General features: G+C 46.8%; 1 protein-coding gene across 6 annotated transcripts in view; it reads left to right on the top strand.

Annotated features, from left to right (window-relative positions):
- Fbxl13 (F-box and leucine rich repeat protein 13) overlaps positions 1 to 20255 on the top strand; it is a 218299-nt gene that overhangs the window by 173456 nt on the left and 24588 nt on the right. For 5 of the 6 annotated variants that reach the window (XM_040735203.1, XM_040735204.1, XM_040735205.1 and 2 more), the window contains one exon: positions 14417 to 14500. The exons of the other annotated variant lie outside the window; for it this stretch is intronic. In XM_040735203.1, coding sequence (XP_040591137.1) covers positions 14417 to 14500 — 84 coding nt within the window. The remainder of the gene's footprint in view (positions 1 to 14416; positions 14501 to 20255) is intronic. 6 annotated transcript variants of the gene reach the window in all.

Raw genomic sequence — 20255 nt, 5'->3', positions numbered from 1 at the left:
AGGCCTGGTGATATATCCTTTCTTTACGAAAACAACCCATGCAGTGACATAATTCTCTGGCAGTTTTTCTGCATTAGTGTTAGATAAATATTGTTCAGTTCCTAATGTCCTGTTTATTATTGTTGCCCCTTTATGTATAGCTTCCTTGGTCTTGTTACCTGTCCTGTATGCCATTGCTGCCCCTTTACAGTGTAGCTACTTAGATACCTTGTTAAAAAGTTTGAAAGACACAAATCATTTTCAGACAGAATTGCAAAAATACAAAATCTAAATAAATTCAGCTTCCATATTAATTTGAATTGTAAGTCACAAGGCTATCTAGTTTAAGATCTTTTAAATCAAAGCAAGGACCAACCATCAACAAGAAAACTGTGGCGGAGTAATTTGCTGCTGACCCTGATGTCTGCTTGCTCAGATTGAATAGCTTGAGCGGTCTCCTAGGGTAGCCTGTGCTCTCGGGGGCCACTGTTCCCGTTAGTGTCCCCACTTGCAGCTAACCCCCACCTTTGACCTCTGTTCCAGAGGCAGCAACCCTCCTGTCTCCCCAAACACACCGTGTTCTTTCTTCATCTACGTAAATTATTCCCCTTCCTCGACCACCCACTAAATCCTTACATGTCTTTAAAGTCTCAGTAAATCCTTACATGTCTTTAAAGTCTCAGTAAATCCTCACATGTCTTTAAAGTCTCAGTAAATCCTCACGTCTTTAAAGTCTCAGTAAGTCCTCACATGTCTTTAAAGTCTCAGTAAATCCTCACATGTCTTTAAAGTCTCAGTAAATCCTCACATGTCTTTAAAGTCTCAGTAAATCCTCACATGTCGTAAGTCTCAGTAAGTCCTTACATGTCTTAAGTCTCAGCTGTTACTGGCTCTGCTGATACAGAGTTGTTAGGTCAGAGCCTGGGCCTTGGCAGCCCCCAGCAAGCCATGCTTGACCACCATTTGAAATAGACCAATTACACCAACAAGTAAGCATGAAAGGCAGAAAAAGGAAATGTATTCACTTATCTGCATTGGGAGGAACAACAAAGAGCTATGGTGACACCCTCACCCAAGTTCATCTCCAGCATCACAATGAGGTGCAGGCTTAAATTCAGGGCCAGAGGTGCATCACTAAGAAATCTGCTTGGGGGGTGTGGACCTGCCACCACCGTTGTTTCTACTGTGCTCTCTTCTGCACAGCCTTCCTCCAAGTTGTCAGGACTGTACGAGCATATGAACTCTTGTTTTGGGAGACAAGCTCCTACTGCAATAGACGCCAGGGTCCCAGCCTTTCCTGGGGAAACGGCAGTTCCACAGGATGCACTGTCTGGGTAGTCTGCTGGGCACTGGGGGATACAGCCATCTCTTAAGAATACCTTCCTTCCTGCCCAGGATGGCTAGAGGCTTAGGACCTTCTCCATATTTCCACTGCATAGTCTCTATGCCTCAATCAAAAACATCTGGCCTGAGCCCCAGCTGAGGGCCGTGTCTGCATCCGTGGCCTGGTCTCTGTTGATGTTCGAGGGTCCTGTTACCATCGAAAGCCATGCGGGCACCTGAGGTCTGGGGCCATGTTAGTGTCCCAAGGCCATGCTGCTGCTGGGGCCATGCTGATCTGAGTGGCCTGCACTGACCCTTGGGGCAACAGTGACATCCAGAGCTGGCTGCTGCCAAGAACCATGCCTGGGTCTGAAGTCCTACCACAGCTGGAGTCTGTGGCCTGTGTCACCTCAGGGAGCCGCAGGAACCACACATAGTGAAATCCCACTCTTTGCTGTCCCTGGGAATGCTGGTCATGCCTCTCACTGGACACTACAGCAAGAGCTGGCCACGAAACTCACAGGAGAGCTGGAGCCCACACTCGGGAGAGACAGCCCTACTCCTCACCGTGGAGAAGGAGAACTGAGCCTGACGGCATGGGCACAGGGGTGACCCCACCCTCTCACCTGAGGGTGGTTCCAGTGGCCCAGACTGACCAGCTCAGCTGCTACCCATCCACAGCTGGGTCTTGGGCTGGCCCACCCTAACATCTACCCCATCTGTGACCTACTGGAGCACATGCAGGGACTGTCCTGTGGCTGCAGGACATCAGGCATGTTGGTGAGGGTCCACCGATGATGGTGTGCCAGAAACCGGACAGTGACTCACTGCACCGAACACTTGCAAGTAAAGCTGACCGGACAAAAGGCTATACTGTGTGACTCACTGCAGCTCCCAGGACAAATGGAGAGGTGGGAAGGTGAGGACCAAAGAGGTTTTAATTTTGTTCTGTCTCTGTTTGCATGCTTTGTTTTCCTTTAGTTTTCTTTTGTAGGGGTGCTGCAGGGGCGAGGGGAGAATATGGGGGACCTGGGAGGTGAGAAGAATTAGGGTGATGATATGAAATTCCCCGAGATTCAATAAAGAAATGATGTTAGAAAACAATGGGCCCATTACTCGCAGTACTTCTTCTAACCGCCCTTCCTCTGCACTCTAGGCTCTGAGGCTGGGCCATCTGTCTTATCTTAGGCCGCCTGGCACTAATGCCCAGTTCATAGCAAGCACAGGATGTGTTGTCTGTAAGCAAGTGAGTGAGGGACCTGGCACCACGCCCTTTCCCCCCACCAAGCGCTAAAGGCCTCTTTGAATTCCGCCTCTCCTCAGCCATGCTCCGGGCGGGAGGGGGGAAGCTCACAGCTGCATGTCTTCATCTGGTGACACGCCTCCTGGAGACCACCCATCTGCATGGAACACACACAACGGCCAGGCACACACAACATCCAAAGCAGGAAACCAGGAACTCAACTGGGACTCAGGCTATAAGAAAAGATGAGCATTAAAAGGAAGCAGGAAACTCAGAGACAAATGAATTCGCCTTGAATGTTTCAAAAACACAAGCCAAGAACCTAGCTGTGGTTTTCCACAGGGAGGTGGGCTCCCCTCTCCTCTCCTGCCAGGATAGGATGTAAATTCTCTCACAGAGGTCACAGTGTCTTGTCTCCTGTGTCCAGCAAAGTGCCCACTTAACCTATAGAGAGAAGTAGGGGTGGGTGCCTGTCATTCCCCTCTCTTCTCCTGCCCCAGGGAAGCAGCAGTCTCGGGGGCTGCCCTAACCCAGCTAGCAGAGATGCTGGTCTCCCCATATACACTCTACATTTCTAGTGTTGGGCAGAGTCTGCCTTGTGTGGTGGTCAATTAGTCAGAAAGGTTGATAACACTTCAAAAAGAAGTTACCACAAAGCTATCCGTAGTGGCCCAAGCTTTAGTTTCAGCTCTTTAGAAGGCTGAGGCAGGAGGATTGCCATGAGTTTGAGGTCATTCTGTGTTGCATAGTGAGTTCCAGGAAAGCTTGAGTTACAATGTAAGACAGTCTCAGAAGGAAAAAAAATTTAAAAAGAAAACAAAAAGCAAATGCAATCAAGTGAGTGGAAGCAAACAAAAATAATTGAGGAGTAAATCTCTTTATAAAGTCGTAACTGCTGATAAAACTCTAAAAGGGAAGGCAGCTTGGGAGCCTGAGACACATTTTCAAGAGTACAAGGTAATGTTATCAGTGGCTTTAGAAAGAGGTTCAGTGAAATGATACGTAGTCCCAAGAATAAGTTTCATTCGATATTGCTAACAGACTGCAAGTGGAAACACGAACAAATCCTTCTCAATTCAAACAATTCCGGAAGAAATTGTCACGAACCCCCAGAGTGCCAGCAAGATAGGAGGGAATCAACATAGTCCACAGCAACAGACCACCAGGGCTGGGGCGATGGCTCCAGCAATACAGCTATGAAGCCATGGAGAGAGACCCAAGGTCAGGTCCCCAGAACCACATACAAGACAGGTGGCAAGTGTCTGTAAACCCAGCTCTGGGCCAGTCTAATCAGCAAGCTCTGGGTCCCAGAAAAAGACCTTGTCTCAGAAAGGAAGGTGGAGGTAACTGAGGAAGACAGCTGCCATCACCTCTGAACACACACACACACACACACACACACACACACATACACACACACACTCAGACAGACACAGATACACACAGACACTCACAGATACACACAGACACTCAGATACACACAGGCACACTCAGACACACACAGATACACACAGACACACACACAGCCAGTCAGATATGCACAGACACACTCAGACACACACAGACACACTCATATACACACACAGACACTAAGACACACAGACACACTCATATACACACACAGACACTCAGACACACACAGAGACACACAAATACACTCAGATACACACAGAGACACACTCGGATACACACACAGACACAACAGATACACACACAGACATGCTCAGATACACACACAAACACAGATACACACACAGACACACTCAGATACACACAGGTACACACAGCCAGTCAGATACGCACAGACACACTCAGATACACACACAGACACTAAGGCACACACAGACACACTCATATACACACTCAGACACACACAGAGACACACAAATACACTCAGATACACACAGAGACACACTCGGATACACACACAGACACACAGTTACACACACAGACATGCTCAGATACACACACAAACAGACACACAGAGACACAGATACACACACAGATGGACTCAGATGCACACACACAGACACACAGATACACACACAGACATGCTCAGATACACACAAGCATACAGACACACAGAGACACACAGATACACACACACAGAGGCACACAGACACACACATGCTCAGATACACACACAGAGACACACACAGATGGACTCAGATACACACACAGACACACAGATACACACACAGACATGCTTAGATACACACACAAACACACACAGAGACACACAGATACACACACAGATGGACTCAGATACACACACACAGACACACAGATACACACACAGACACACACACGGACACACTCAAATACACACACAGACACTCAGACACACACAGACACACTCAGATACACACTCAGACACACACAGACACACAGACAGAGACACACATGCACACACCATCATTCCATCAGCTCTCCATTCATTCAGCAAGTATTTATTTATTCATTATTAAGTGTGTGTCAGTTCTGAAGTACTAAACTGAAAGGCACACTGCTGTGTCAAGGTACAACCCAGTGTCAAAACAACAGGAAAGTAACACCATGTAACAGCTTCTGAATGCCCCCCCTGGTGCCACCACACTGAGCACTTGGCGTTATTTAACGCCTGTGTCTCCATCCCCTTCCTTCTCAGACAATGATCGCAGTGCCGCCTGCTTCACAGTATCCGGGGACCAACAGAGTGCGTCTGTAGGCGGTGCGAGCCACACGTCACAGCTGTGTGCAGTGTGAGTCTGGCGGTACGGAGGTCTCTTAGAGAAGGGGCAGCCGTGCCAATGGCAGGTAGCAGGGCTTGACGGGTGGCTGGGAATGCAGACTGGGAAATGGTGTGTATGTGGTGCTGAACTGCTATTTCTCGAATGCTACCCAGGGATTTTATTTGCTCAGGTGTAGGCATGATAGGCCAGTAGTCAGGAAAAGAACCTAGGAGAGAGACCGAGACGGGGAGGCGACATGCGCAATTCTGTTTGGACATATTTGATCCCAATTGTCATGGACTTCTTTGGTACCAGATGACAAAGAACAGACAAGACAGACACCTGCCTGATTTTGGAATCTCCGCGGTTGCTTTGTTTGCCTTTGCTGTTTTCCTTGGGTTGTCTGGAGTCATGGGAATTCCATGCACCCGAACTCCAGGACACCCCAAACAGGAGAGTTACCAAGTGTTTTATCTTCAGCAGGACCAAGTGGGACCTTGGGAAGGGGGACTTGCTGCGTTTTCAGACCCCATGCTCTGCTCCTCCAGTAGAGGCTGTCCCCAGTCATCCTAGGTTCCCCGCTACCCCGGTCCATTTTATTTCAGAGTTCACTTCGGTGAACTGACATGGAACTATCAAATCCCCAAGCAGGGAAGCACCAAGTCACAGCTGCAGAGAAGGTACGGCGTTCTCAAAGGAAGGTCTTCAGGTAGCAGACCGGACAGGAAGAGCTCACTCAAGTCCCCAGCTTCCTGCGGTACTGCCAGACTTGTAGCAGCGATGCGCTGTGTTTGCCCTGCTTATGGCACACTGGGGCCGTCTGCACTTAGTGAGGCCTGGGGTGGCTGCCGGCTTCGAGAGCGGAGGACGGCAATGCAGATCTCCGCAGAACAGCAGTGTGCGCACGCAGGTCTGCTTGAGAGATGAATCCGCAGAGAAAGCTGAAGCATTAGCTAAAGAAGTAGGCTGGACCGATAGCCTCTGAAACAATACAGAGAAACCCTGTCTCGTAAAAACCAAAAAAAAAAAAAAAAAAAGAAGTAGGCGGGAGAGGAGGCCAGGGCAATGCCACGGATGCAAGGCACTGGCTGGTGCCTCAGCCAGTGAGGGCCGTCAGCAGGTGGGCCAAGAAATACGAAGTTAGCAAGTACTCATCCACTTTTATAAAAAGGAATCATTTCATCTGGGGGGGAAATGAGGCGTGTTTCCGCTCCCAGCTTGGTACTTTCCTTGAATATTGGTGTGTTTGTATGGTATAGTTTAGAACCAGAACCGTGCGACTCTGTAAAGAAATAGAGCCCAGAGTTAATACTTCATAGAATTCTTTGTTAATTAAAGAAATTTAATAATGATTTTCATGTTGGAGTTTCCCTACAGATTATTCTAGATTATTTTTCACAAACATTCTAACAGCACCGAAAGAAATGTGGGTTACAGAAAAATGCAGTTAAATGGTTTGCCCATTGCTGAGAGTTAACATATTTCTAGGAGTGTTCTCTGATTGCACTGTGTGTGTACACTCTGCATGTGCATATGCACAAATGCAGCTTCATACACCGCTAAGCATGCATGCAGCATTATTTCCAACAAATATGCCATAGCCTCAGCTCTTCTCTTCTTGAGAAACTTACTCATTAATTCATTATTCTCTTACTCCTTTTTGGTTCCTGCTACTGTTCAGGTCTTCTGGGTTTGAGTGTGAAAATAAAGTCAGAATTTCCCCCCTCCGTTTCCCCTTTGTTGTGGTTGACTGGGGGTTTCCCAGTGAGTTTGTTATGGCTTGAAGTGGCGCATCCTTCCAAAAGATCAAGCTCTGCGATTCTCCCAGTGTTGTGCAGTGCCTAGGTCATGCCACCTGTATTCCCGGTGCCCCACGGGAAGCCATTGGGTCACAGGGGGGTTCACCCTCACACCAGTACCGTGTCAGCAGGGCGAGGCCTCGCTAGGCTTTGACACCTGTAGGCAAGGCCTCTTTCTGCCTCACATGCTGTGTCTCAGCCACAGAGGTCTTTGCAAGGTGGGCCATGCAGCCACCAGATTCCTGAGCTAAAAACTCTCTTTCCCTATGAAGTCCTTGTTTCCTCTTGGTTTGCGGCTGTGGGCGAAACCTTTGCTTTAGCGTGTTTATCTTAGTGTCTGCAGGCTCATTGCTTACCTTTTACTGAAAAGTGAATTAAAAGCTGGCAATCAATGAAACCTAGTTTTTAAATCACAAGCAGGACAGGTTATGATGTCAAGCTCTCCATCCTCACCGTTCTGATACGCTTGTATGAACGTGTATTTCCGAGGCAGGCACGGTGGCTTACACTTGTAACCCCACCACTCAGGAGGCTGGAACAGGAGCGTCCAGAGTTCAAGGCTTCCTGGGTTATATACTGAGTCCTTGTCTCAAAATAAAAAGTGAATAAATAAATTCTAAAAATAAAAGTGAGTTTCTAAGCTGAAACAAACCATTCACAAGTATGACTTACAGCATTGTTGCTGCCAGATAAGTTAAAACATTGCATTTGTTCTAATGTTCACATTCCATAATGCCTTGGCTATTCTCCAGGCATTTTATAAAAATTAAGCATCTCAGAAGAAAAGCCATGTGAGTATGAAAAGATAAGCCTCACAATCACACTGCTAGTCTGTTTAGGTAGTGTTCTCCTGCCTCGTGTTCACATGTAGGACATGGTTTGTTTAAGAAATCACGGCCCGCTACTCACTCTGAGAGCTCAGCAGATCATGAATGTTTCCCTCCGGTACCATCTTTTAGCAGCAAGAAACACGATTCCACCAGTAAAGACAGGGCTTGTATTTCATAAACACGTTAAACAAGAATCTGGGCAAGTTAAACTCATATTTTTAGGTGCCTGAGTGCATAACACAGTGGTCAGGCTGTGTACTCAGATTTCCTGAGGTCCAGTGTTCAATCCCCAGTATATAAAACAATCACCAAGAAACACCACATAGGACTTGGGACAGTACTAGGCCTAAGAGCCTTAATTTATTCAAAGCACCTCCCCAAAATTTTGGCAGAATTAAAGGGAAAGTTTGGTAAGAAAATGAAAGTTTTAAAGTCCAGTTAAGAAATCTAAAATGAAGGACAAAATATAAAAAGCTACATTTAATAATGTTTTTAGACAAGGATCACCAAGAAATACTAAAAATAGACCAGAAGGTTATTGTCAAACTGTATTCTAACACCCGAAAGAACACACTTATTAAATCAAGTGGTCCAGTGACATCTCTAGTGTTGGAACAGCCTGACAGATACTCCCAAGGGGGTGTGGCAGCATTCAGGTGACATTAAAAAACCAACCCAAAGCATGAGCTGGCAGGCCACGATTATGAGGCATTTCACAGAAGAACTGTCAAGTGCACTTCAAAATGTGTCCTGGGCTGGGGAGAGTGGTCAGTCTGTAAACCATGGAGACCCAGGTTCAATCCTCAGAACCCCACAAGGAAAACCAAGTTCATGAACATGAACAATCCCAGCTCTGGACAAGTGGAGACAACAGACCCCAGAGGCTCACAGGCCACCGTCCAATCAGAGAGCCCTGCCACCAGCAAACAGACAGCAGTAACCACCAGAGGGAATAGCACCTAAGGAAGATGAGAATGAGGGTGTCCTGTGGCCTACACACCCACACTCCTGACCGAAGAATTTAGGTAAAGGACATAAAGGTATTACTTCTAATAGTCTTTGACCCTTTCTGGAAACGCGAATGTTTTCAATCTAGAGTTGGAAAATGTTTTATATTTGTGTTGGTGGTATTCCAAGCCACGGATGGGATGACTTGGCACCCCCACCCCAACACACTCCCCCATCCCACCCTTCATGTCCATCTACATTAGCTAAACAAATCCAGATGTAAAACGGGGAGAAATGCCCAAGAAATCTTCAGCTCTCAAATGTCTCGTGTGCACTGATCTGTCCCTGGCAATGTTCTGTCTTCCCTCCCACTGATCCCAGGGACCCCAAACTGAACTACTTCCAAGCAGCTCACTTTCCAAAGAAAGTCTCTGCTCAGACGGTTTCCTCGACTGAAAGGCTGCTCCAATCCATTACTGCTTGTCAAGTTTCCTTCCCTTTGAAAGCTCTGCTAGCCCACCAGCTCTGCCTTCCCATTGGAAGCAGTCATGCCTACCAGGTGTCTTTGCACCTCTCATAGAGCACCGCCCCGCTTTCTTGTGTGTTGGTCTTGGTATAACAATGTGCTCCCCACACCAGGAGAACTGTTCACCTCTGCCACTCTGGGTGACTACGGGCCTGGTAGGATGGCCCGATGCCTGCTTTCTTTTGAGTCCTATGTCTTGAGAACACATCCCTCAGTGATGCCAGCTATGCTGCAGTCTAATCCACTCTCCCGCTATGGATTCCTGGACATCTTGGCTCCACGTCCTTCAGTTCTGTGGGCTATGGAGAAGAGAAGTGCTTGCTGGAAACCTGGAGCCTTGAATTCTCACACAGCCGGAAGTCATTCATCTGACTGTCACAGCAGCTGCTTCCCAGTGTGCCAACTGGACAAGTTAGCATCTTTTTTAAAATTAGAAAAAATATCTTCTTATTGAAAATAGATTCTCTTCTTACATAGTATATCCCAAGTATGCTTCCCCTCTCTCTGCTCCTCCCAGTTTCCCCCATCTCCCTCCCATCCAGGCCCATTCCTTTCGTCTCTCATTAGGGAAACACAGGCGTCTAAGGTATAATAAAATAAACAAAACCAAAGCTATCGCATTGGAGTTGGACAGGACAGACAGCAAAAGGAAAAGAGCCCAAGAGAAGGCAACAGACGTGTTCGCACACTCAGGAATTCCCTACAAACACTAAACCGGAGGCCATGGCACACAGGACCCGGGGCAGCCCCTCGAAGGCCCTGCGCTTGCCCCCTCCGTCTCTGTGTCCTATGCGCTTTGATGGTGCTGATGCAGAGTTCTTGTTCTCCTGGTGTCTCCATCTCCTCTGGCCCTCACACTCTTTCTGCCTCATCTTCTGCATGGTTCCCTGAGCCCCGAGGGGAGGGATTTGATGGAGACACCCATTGAGGACAGAGCGTTCAAGGTCTCTCACTCTGCACAATGTCTGGCTGCAGGTCTCTATACTGGTTCCCTTCTGCTGCAGGACGAAGCCTCTCTGATGATGAAGTTAGCATCTGTTTAGACTCTGGGGAAACAAACTCTGACCTCTGTTCTGCAAAAGGACTCCTGTGTTGGCCGACTTTGGGCAAACAAGGAATACCTTCCATAGAAATACTGCCGGACTTCACGGGAAGCAGCCACCTCCCTCTTCCGACTGGGGGCCCAACAACCCCGTCTTACTGCTCAACTATGTTCATAGCAGCCAGAACCTGGAAGCAACCTAGATGTGGTACATTTATACAATGGAGTATTACTCAGCTGTAACAAACAATGACACCATAAAATTTGCATGGAGCTATAAAACAGTTGGATGGAACTATAAAAAAATCATTCTGAGTGAGGTAACCCAGACCCAGGAAAACAAATGTGGTATGTATTCACTCATAAGTGGATTATCAAGAGCAAAGCATAAGACAACCAACCTACAAACCACAGCCTCAGAGAGGGCAGTCCAAAGAGGATGCATGGATTCCCCTTGGGAGGGGAATTACAAGAGATCTGGGGGGGTAAACGGGGTGGGGGCATAGGGGATGTAACTTGAGGAAGTGGGTTGGGCGGGTTGGGTGCTGGAGGTGGGGTGGGGGCAGGGATGTAGGTGGAGAATAACAAAGGAGAGGTCTTAATGTGGGTGCATTTCAGGGTCATGGAGGAATTGGTGCCAGGAAAATCCCCAGGAACCCACAGGATGACCCCAGCTAAGTCACCTAGCAATAGTGGACTGTAATCAGATTGGTGACTTTTCTAATCGTCATCATAGAGCCTTTATCCAATGACTGGTGGAAGCAGATGCAGAGATCCTCAGCCAAGCACTGGGCCACGCCCTGGGAGTCCTGCTAAAGAAAGGGAGGAGGGGTTGTATGAGATGGGGGTCAAGGTCATGATGGGGAACACACACAGACAGCTGACCTGAGCTTGGGGGGAGCTCACAGACTCTAGACCAACAGTTAGTGAGCTGCATGGGACTGACCTAGGTCCTCTGCATGTGTGACACAGTTTTGTAGCTTGGTCTCTTTGTAAGCAGTGAGATCAGGGCCTGTGCCTGGCTCTTGAGCTGGCTTTTGGGAACCTGTTCCCCATGCTGGATTACCTTGCCCAGCCTTTATACATGGGGAGGAGCTAGGCGTTATCCTCAACCTGACCTGCCATGGAGGGCCTGACCCTTTCTGAATGGAGATGAAGAGTGGATGGGAAGGAGGGGAGGTGGGAGGTGGTGAGGGGTCGGGGAGGAGGAGGGAGGGGAAACTGTGGTTGGTATGTAAAATAAATGAAATGGGAACGTCCTGGCTCTTGGCTTCTCACTCAGAAGCTGAGATGAAGGCTCACACACACAAAAGTAACAAGGAAAGTTTATTCAAATCGAAGTGACAGGGCATGTGTGCTGTCAGGGGTGACAGCAGGCCACATGAGTGAAGGAATTCCTCATTGTTTTGGGCTTGCTTTTAAAAGCCTGTAGGGTAATTCATCAGCATGGGCACAGTGACATCACTTAGATGGTCTTGTTAATGATCATGGCTCATAGGCATCCATCTTGGGCAGAAGGATGACATAGAAATATTCCCTGGTTCTTACCAGCAAGTATCAGTTAACACGATCTTTACTGAGATGGGCTCTCGGTGTGTTTCATTTTGTTGGTTTATCTGTGGAGCTGTGGAGCTACCACCAAAACCTAACCCCAGAATGTCTTCATCATCCCTGACCAGTGCCCCTTTCCCCTGCTTGCCACACCCTCCAGCTGGCCAGGCAAGCACAGACCTATCTTTTCTCTTTATCTTTTCTAGACTTTGTAAGTCAGTGTTTGGGGTCTGGCTTCTTTCACGTAGAACAATGTTTTCAAGGCTTATGCATACAATGACATGTACCGACACTTCCTTTTCTCTTCAACTAGCATTCTATTATAGGATAAAATGCATTTTAGTCACACTTCCGTTCCTTGGTAGATATTGTTTTTTCTGAATACCATTGCTTAGAACACTTGCGTAAAATTGTGTGTGTGTGTGTGTGTGTGTGTGTAGACATGTTGATTCCAAGCTATAAGCCCCTTGAGGATTATCATTGCCGGCCCCCGAGCTAACTCTGTGCTTCGTCTTCTGAGATTCGGTCATGTTTTCCAGGATGGCTGGTCCATTTCGAGTTTCGTGTTGTCAGTTTTCCCATCTCCACACTCTCACATTTTATTGTTGCTCTTCTGAATTATTGACCTCTTAGTAGATTAGTGTGGCATCTCATTCTGTACCGAGGCAACAGCTGATGATCTCCATTCACACGTACTTCAGTGAGAGACTGTAATATTAAATGTAGCAGTCCATGTTCATACTTTCATGTAAAATTATTAATACAATCATTTTAATTATTGGATGTATATGACAGAGGTGCATGTACCAAAGCTCATGTGTGGAGTTTGTTTCTCTGCTCCTTTATGTGGGTTCCAGGGAGCCAACTCTGGTTATCAGGCTTGCGCGACAAGGGCTCTAACCTGCTGGATCGTGTTCCCAGGCCCGGTATCTGAACTCCCCGTAATGCTTTCTTTAGTGAGGTGGTAAGGAACAGACTGACTGGCGAGTGGCGTATCTAGCTGGTGAACTTCTGTGGCCACACTTTAAAGCTTCTGACTTGGCTACAGCAGTGAAACCTACCTGCTTCTGGGTTGTTTCCTAGGAGGAGTCCCCCAGGGTCGCGTCTATTTTCAAGTGCGGGACACAGAGATGAACTCCGCATGTCTGGGTATTTTTGTTCAAAGAACGTGGTTTCTGTTGGGGAAGAGCTCCACCCCCCAGCCCTCCTAGCGGGAATGAAAGAGCACCGACATCTGGATGCCGACGGTGCCATGGCTCCATGTCTTTGCTCTGGAAGCACGAAGCAGGAAAGAGAACATGCCTGGAGAAGGCTGCCAGTGGCGTGCAGGGACCCAGCAGAGTCGCCTCACCTGAGACAGCACATAGGATCATTAAACAGAGACAGCATGGCTGAACAGTGGCTACGGCAAGGGCTTCCTCCTTGATCTGGATTTAAAAATGAAATAAGTTATTTAAAGGGGTAAAACAAGATCTAACATTTGCATAAGTTACTTTCCATTATGGCTCAAACATTGCACTTGAGATCAATAAAATGTAAACTAGCCGTGCAGATAAAAACAAAGGAGACACATCCCTAGCCATGTCCAACATTGCTCCGTCACTGGGCCTTGGGCTCACTGACTGGGAAGTAAATCCTGCTCCTACGGGATTCTGAGACAGTCTTTAATCTATAACAAGACCGGCTGAGGCTGTGTCTCAGGAGAGCACTGGCCCCGCATGCCAAGCCCCCACGCTCATTCTCAGCGCCAGCAAACCAGCGCACATACCTAATAGGATAGCGGCTGTAAGCCGGCTCATCAAGTCATCAGTGCGCATGCGAGGGCCGGGGGCTGTCCCGTCAGTTCTGGGGACTCTGCCGAGAAGAGGCCAGGCACAGCCGTGCGGACAACAATGTAAGGGCCAGGAGAGGAAATCTGCTTTCTTGTCCTACACCTAAAGAGAAAGTGAGCTGCCCATGGCTGCTTGTGTCACTAACCGTTGTGAAGATCTGTTCCCTTTACCTTTCGGAAGTTAGACCCCTGAAGTGAACTAAAGATTTTGAGTGTTTTAGGTCAGGAATGAATAAGTACCTGACACACTCATGAACGTCATCAGGTGTCTTGAGATAACAGAGCAGTTCATATTGTTCCATAGTATTTGTCTGCACACAGTAGACACAGGTGATTTCTTAAGGAGTTTTCTAGCTCTGGGACTTGGGAGCATTTGTATTTTTTATTTTTGTTTTTGCAAAGTATTAGAGACAACTGAAACTTTTTATTTAGCGGTTTAATAGTGGCTAATATTAATAATTGTCTTGCAAAGTAAGCCGTGCTTTGTTAGCTCTAAGAAGTGTGACCCAGAAGGGAGATAGTTTTATTTAGCTTGCGCAAATGATTGCCCTCTTAAGCCATTGGTTTGTACAAATGGCTCTCGAATACATCCCATACTAAATTGTAATCACAAAATGATCTTTATTTTCTTAGGGCTTGACCATACTTTCTAGACACAGGAAGCTGAAGGAACTTTCTCTGTCTGAGTGTACCAACATCACTGACTTGGGAATTCGGGTAAGATGATTAGGGTTTTTCTGCTAAAGAGTTAAGATAAAAAATTAAGCTCAAATTGAATCAACTTTGTAATCACAATACAAAGAACTAACAGGAGCCAACTCACAATACTCAGTCACAGAGTCAGTGATGGGTGTCATCGTTTGAACACTTGGTCCTTAGCTTGTAGGCCTGGAGCCTTCGGACACGTGACCTGGCTGATGGAGTAGACCAAGTCACCAGCTCTCAGCTGAGACCTGCCTCTGGGTCTGGGCTGTTTCTCTGCCACACACTGTGGCCACAGTGACCGCGGTCATACTTCCCCACCACAGTGGACTGAGGTTTCCCCAAAACCATAAGCCAGCGCCTACCCTCCTCCTTAACCTGCTTTTGCCAGCTGGCTTTGGTCCCTGCAACAAAAAGGTAACTAATACACTCCACTGGGCCAGCTCACTAGGGTCTACGGTGCCGAAGAGGCTTTGTGTCCTCACGTTTTCTCCATCTATTGGCTCCCAACTTTGTGTCAGGCTTGAAGGATAAATAGGGGCCCAAAGTCTTTGCATATAGAGAAAATGGTCTTTAAAATGGAAAACTAAACTATTATTCAATCTAACCATGAAAACTGGGGGAGTTTAGAGACTACACCGGATTTTTAGCACCTTGGAGTTGAAGCTATCCAAACTCAGTCTGTAGCGTACTTCAACGGAACAGAGAGCATGAGGTAAGCGAGATGAGTTGTCGTGTGCTCAGCAGATACTTGAGGGATTCTTGAGAAGGGTAGGGTCCATAGCCTTGGCCCCAGGACCATGCAGGAAGCTATAAAGTGCACACTGCATGTAAGCCACAATGGGATTTTTTAGCACCTGAAGCAGAGAGAGAGAGGGTGGGGAGAGAGAGAGGTTGTGTATTGGACATGTATTGAACAACAGAAATTGAAAATTAAGCATATGGAAACTGTTAAGCCATTGGAAGCATCACATAAAAGCATGCTGAAAGTTAAAAACCTCCACTATGAAGGAAAATATTAGACTAAATAGGAGGAAAATGAATCATCAAAGGGAAGGAAGGAGACACTTTTTACAGGGAAAAAGGGTTAATCCCACAAGCACTAGGATAATGCAAGTGCTACCTGAGAAGCCCACAGAAAGCAGGGATGCTTGGGGCATGACAAATCTGAGGACGACTTATGGAGTTTTAAATGACTAATTGAGCAGCGTTGGAATAATGGACAAACTGGATTGCTGTGGAGGCCACCAGGTCAGCCTATGCTTACACCTTAGCTGAAACTTAGACGTTTGGGACTGAAGGAAACTTGACAACATCTAAGCCAGTTTTCTGATTTTACAGATAAGAAGCTAAGGGCTGAGACATTCCACAACTGGTCAAGGTTTCACACCTCCTTAGGAAAAAGCAGCTTCAGCTCCGTTTTATGGAAGTGAAGGGGGAAATGGGGAATTACTCTTCTGAATGGCTAGCAACGTGGTTGGTCCCCACTGTGTCATTTAGCTTTGCTATCTCATTGGGTCTGAACAGTACAGTCATATAGGAGAAAGTGTAACACTACTAAGAACTTTGAGAAGCTGTGGCTGGAGGTAGGTCCACTCCTTCTCATTTAGTCCATGGCACTAACTCTGCCCACTGTAGAAAACAAAACACTGCTTTAAGACGAAGAGCCCAGAAAGAATTGAAAACTTTCATATGGGACAAGGTCATTTCTATAGTAAACGGGAGTACAGATGCTTAGATGGTGCATGTGACCTGGTATGAAAAGAACCAAAGATCTGTGTAAGTGTAAATTGTGGTTTAATCGTAAGGATAAACATGCATTTACACAAAGCCTTATCCATTAGCATGACACAGTCAGGCTTTCAAACAATGGAAGAGGTGGCAGATGAGAGATGTAAAAAACAGTTAACCATGATTGCAAAGAAGTGTGCCATCAAGATAACTTAGCATTAATGTGACATTTTATCATGAGGAACATCAACATTGTTCTTGACAAGTCTTGCTCCTAAATCAGTACACACACACACACACACACACACACACACACACACACACCTCTGTTAATAATTTTGAAAGTATTTGAGATACAATATCATCTTTTAAAATGTTTATACAATGTGAACACATCTACATAACCACCGCCCTAATCACTCATTTAGCCATTCATCCATGTCACCGTGAAGCAAGGACCTAAATGCCAGGAGTACTCAGCTGGGAAACCGGACTCTGTGCCATGACTCTTAGTTTGCCTGAGAGAAAAATTGTTTCCTTGAACTACTACTACTAGTTCAGTTGTAGGTAATTATAGCTGTTAGGTAAGTGTTTACTGAGTGAATGAAGGCCCCAAATAAAAGTTAAAAATGTTGACATTTCTAACATTGAATTATATTCCTTAGAGAGGAGGCAGCAGTATTTGACCAGTAACTAAGTCTTTTAGAAGGATTCAAATGCAGTGCTATGATGTCAGCCTCTAAAGAGCCATCACTTAAGACACGTTTCTCGGACGAGGCTGAAGCTGAGACTCAGGGAAGCGCCATATTCTGCTGTTTGCTTTTGGTCCTGTGGGCTCCAGCCATCTTTCCCACTCTACCACAGAGCCTAAGTTTACGCTGTTTTCAGATGCAAAAGTGTGTGCTCACACACTAGTTATATGATCACACAGTAAAATGCTAGCGTGCCTTTTTAAAATGTTTAAGCTTTCAAAACTGCTCTTTATTTTCTGCAATCTAAAGATCTTTTTAAACCGTGGGATGCAGACTTATTTCATTATTAGTTGCACAAAATCAGATGTTCTATTCGGAGAAAATGTTTCTTTCTCATCATCTCTCCTTCATTTCCCCCCTCCAACCTGTTTTTGGTGTGCATGTGCATGTGTGTGTATGTGTGCATGTGAGTGTGCATGTGTGTGTGTGCATGTGTGAGTGTGCATGTGTGTATGCGTGTGTGTGTGCACGCAAGTGTATGCATGCACGTGTGTGTATGTGTGCATGTGTGAGTGTGCATGTGTGTGCATGTGTGTGCGTGTGTGTGCATGTGTGTGTATGTGTGCATGTGAGAGTGTGCATGTGTGAGTGTGCGTGTGTGTGAGTGTGCATGTGTGTGTGAGTGTGCATGTGTGTGAGTGTGCATGTGTGAGTGTGCATGTGTGTGTATGTGCGCATGTGTGAGTGTGTATGTGTGTGCATGTGTGAGTGTGCATGTGTGTGCGCGTGTGTGCATGTGTGTGTGAGTGTGCATGTGTGTGCATGTGTGTGTGCGTGTGTGTGTGTGTGTGCTTGTGTTGTTTTTCAACATCCAAGCATCACCTTGTCCTCTTCCCCCAGACAGCCTCTGGCCAGTCTGCTGCAGATACGCCTATTTGGAGTTTAAGAAGGGTTCATTCATGGACCCTAACAGCAAACTTGCCTCACTCTCCCATGACTCTTTCCTCATCTAAAAGACTTTGATTCACTAACTTTCAACTAGTTCCAAAATATTGCTCATGCAAGATCTTCATCAATAATTCTTATCCATCGATAGCTCTACCTTCCACTGCTAAGCCAAAATTGATTTTGGTAGCCTCTGACACACCCTGACTTACAGTGTCAAAGATGGGCTAGATAATGAGTCAGCTCCCCTTAGCAACTATTCAGAAAGAAAACAACACAGATTTCTATTTAGTTGCCAGGGTTAAGTCATGCAAAAATTATCAAATATGAGATGTCGATAACTACACCTAGTCTCCAGGGATAAAGTTGTGTTCATGGGTTGAAAGGGAAACAATCAAGACTCCTAGACAAACGGGCCTTACCCCTTAGCCTGCGCCAGAGACTCCTAGATAAACGGGATTACTCCTTAGCCTGCGTCAGAGACTCCTAGACAAACGGGCCTTACCCCTTAGCCTGCGCCAGAGACTCCTAGACAAACGGGATTACCCCTTAGCCTGCGCCAGAGACTCTGGGGAAGGAGAACAGGCAGACGTTAGGCTTTCTCTCTCTCTCTCTCTCTCTTTCTGTCTGCCTCTCTCTCTCTCTGTCTGCCTCTGTCTCTGTCTCTCTTCCCCTCTGTCTCTCTCCCTCTGTCTCTCTCTCTCTCTCCCTCTGTCTCTCTCTCTCCCTCTGTCTCTCTCTCCCTCTGTCTCTCTCTCTCTCCCCCTCTGTCTCTCTCTCTCTTCCTTTCTTCCCTTCTTCTTCCCTTCTTCCTCTTCCTCTTGTTTGTTTTTTTTTTTCGAGTAAGGGTTTCACTGTGTATCTTTGACTGTTCTGGAACTCACTCTGTAGAGCAGGGTAATTCACAGAGATCTGCCTGTTTCTGCCACCCAAGTGCTGGGATTAAAGGCATGTGCCATCACCACCCAGCTCCACACTGGGCTCTTTTAGCACCTGGCTGTGGCACCCAGAAAAGCCTTGGCTGTCGTCTTTCACTCCGGGTTAGGGTTGGGAAGTACTGACTAAACAGAATGATGGAGCTCCGGGAGGGCTCAGGCTGTAGAGTTTTTAACATTATTGCTTCTTCAACAACTGGGAGCAAACAGAAGAGGCTCAGCATTCGGCCACTCTGACGCTAATGTGTTTCCAATTGTAAACAGTCCAACAGGATTGAAACTTGCCAGACTTCAAAGGATGTGGGATTCAACCGCTTCTCAGAGTCCCATAGCTTAGAAGCTTCCAGGGGATTCTGGAGTTTCGGGTACCATGTTTTCTTGGCAAAGAATCAGGTGAAGCTGAGTAACGCCCCCCCCCCAATGCTGGCTTCCTGCCCACTCCCACAGTGAGAACGAGTGGGCAGTGAAGTTTTGCTGTGCTTTCTAAGTGACCCAAACATCTGTTGTTTTCATGTCAAGTTTCCACAGAGAAGAACTGTGGGAGAACGAGTTAAAAGCAAGACAATCCTTAGGAGGCCTTTTCCTGCCTCTAAGCTCCCCTAGAGTATTAGTTTATCTCATGTGAGATGAAACTTGCCTACAGTTCAACAAACCTGTCAGATTGCCTGCAGGAAAGGAAAGCAAGTGTCGTGTCGGGACCCCACTTTCCCGTGTCGGGACCCCACTGTCCCAGGATAGGAGAGCTGACTCCTGTTTTTGATTCTTCATGACACCTAGGATTTGTCCATGTGCCATGCCTGGTGTGAGCAGGTGGCCTGTAGCTTGGTTAGATTCACTGGGTTACGATTTCTAATATGTCCGTCAGGTCCATTTAGAATGCCCTTGCCACATTCCCTTTCTAAATCCCTCACGGCCTTACAGGTTAAGGTAGTACCCCAGGCAGGCAGTGTTGGTCCGTGACTCCTGAGTCAGCTGCCACCAGACAAGCAGCTTTTGTGATGGGCGCTGTTTCTGACAAGAAAAAACATGCTCTTTCCGACTTCCCAAAGCCCGTGAGATATGTATAGATGTTTTTATTTCCCTCTTACAGATGAGGAAAGTGAAGGTTAAGACTGTTGGGGTCACACAGACCCAACTGACTCCAGCTCTGAGATTTTCTGCAAGGCTGGAAGCCTCCCTGGACGAGCTGTGATTCTACTATGTTCTAAAGCGAAGGGTTGAAGCAGTGTTGACGGTTCCTGAACTTAGTCTCTTAGAGATCCTGAAATTCAAGGTCTCAGCTGCCATTTTCTTGAGAAAATGTAAGAAAAAGGACAAAAAGTAGAGAGGGTGACTGGACAGAAACAAGCAGCCTTTCCTGCCTGGGGATTACAGCGTAATTCATTTCCCTGCCCTTTTTGTCTATGGGGACGCTAGGGAAGCTAGGCAATTAGACTACTTCCTTTGGAGAAACGCAAAGTGTGGGTG

The sequence above is a fragment of the Mesocricetus auratus genome, unplaced genomic scaffold, assembly GCF_017639785.1.
Source record: "Mesocricetus auratus isolate SY011 unplaced genomic scaffold, BCM_Maur_2.0 Super-Scaffold_100043, whole genome shotgun sequence".
NCBI classification, from domain to species: Eukaryota; Metazoa; Chordata; class Mammalia; order Rodentia; family Cricetidae; genus Mesocricetus; species Mesocricetus auratus.
The sequence above is the reverse complement of the archived record's forward strand: the minus strand, read 5'-3'. Positions and strand labels throughout refer to the sequence as shown.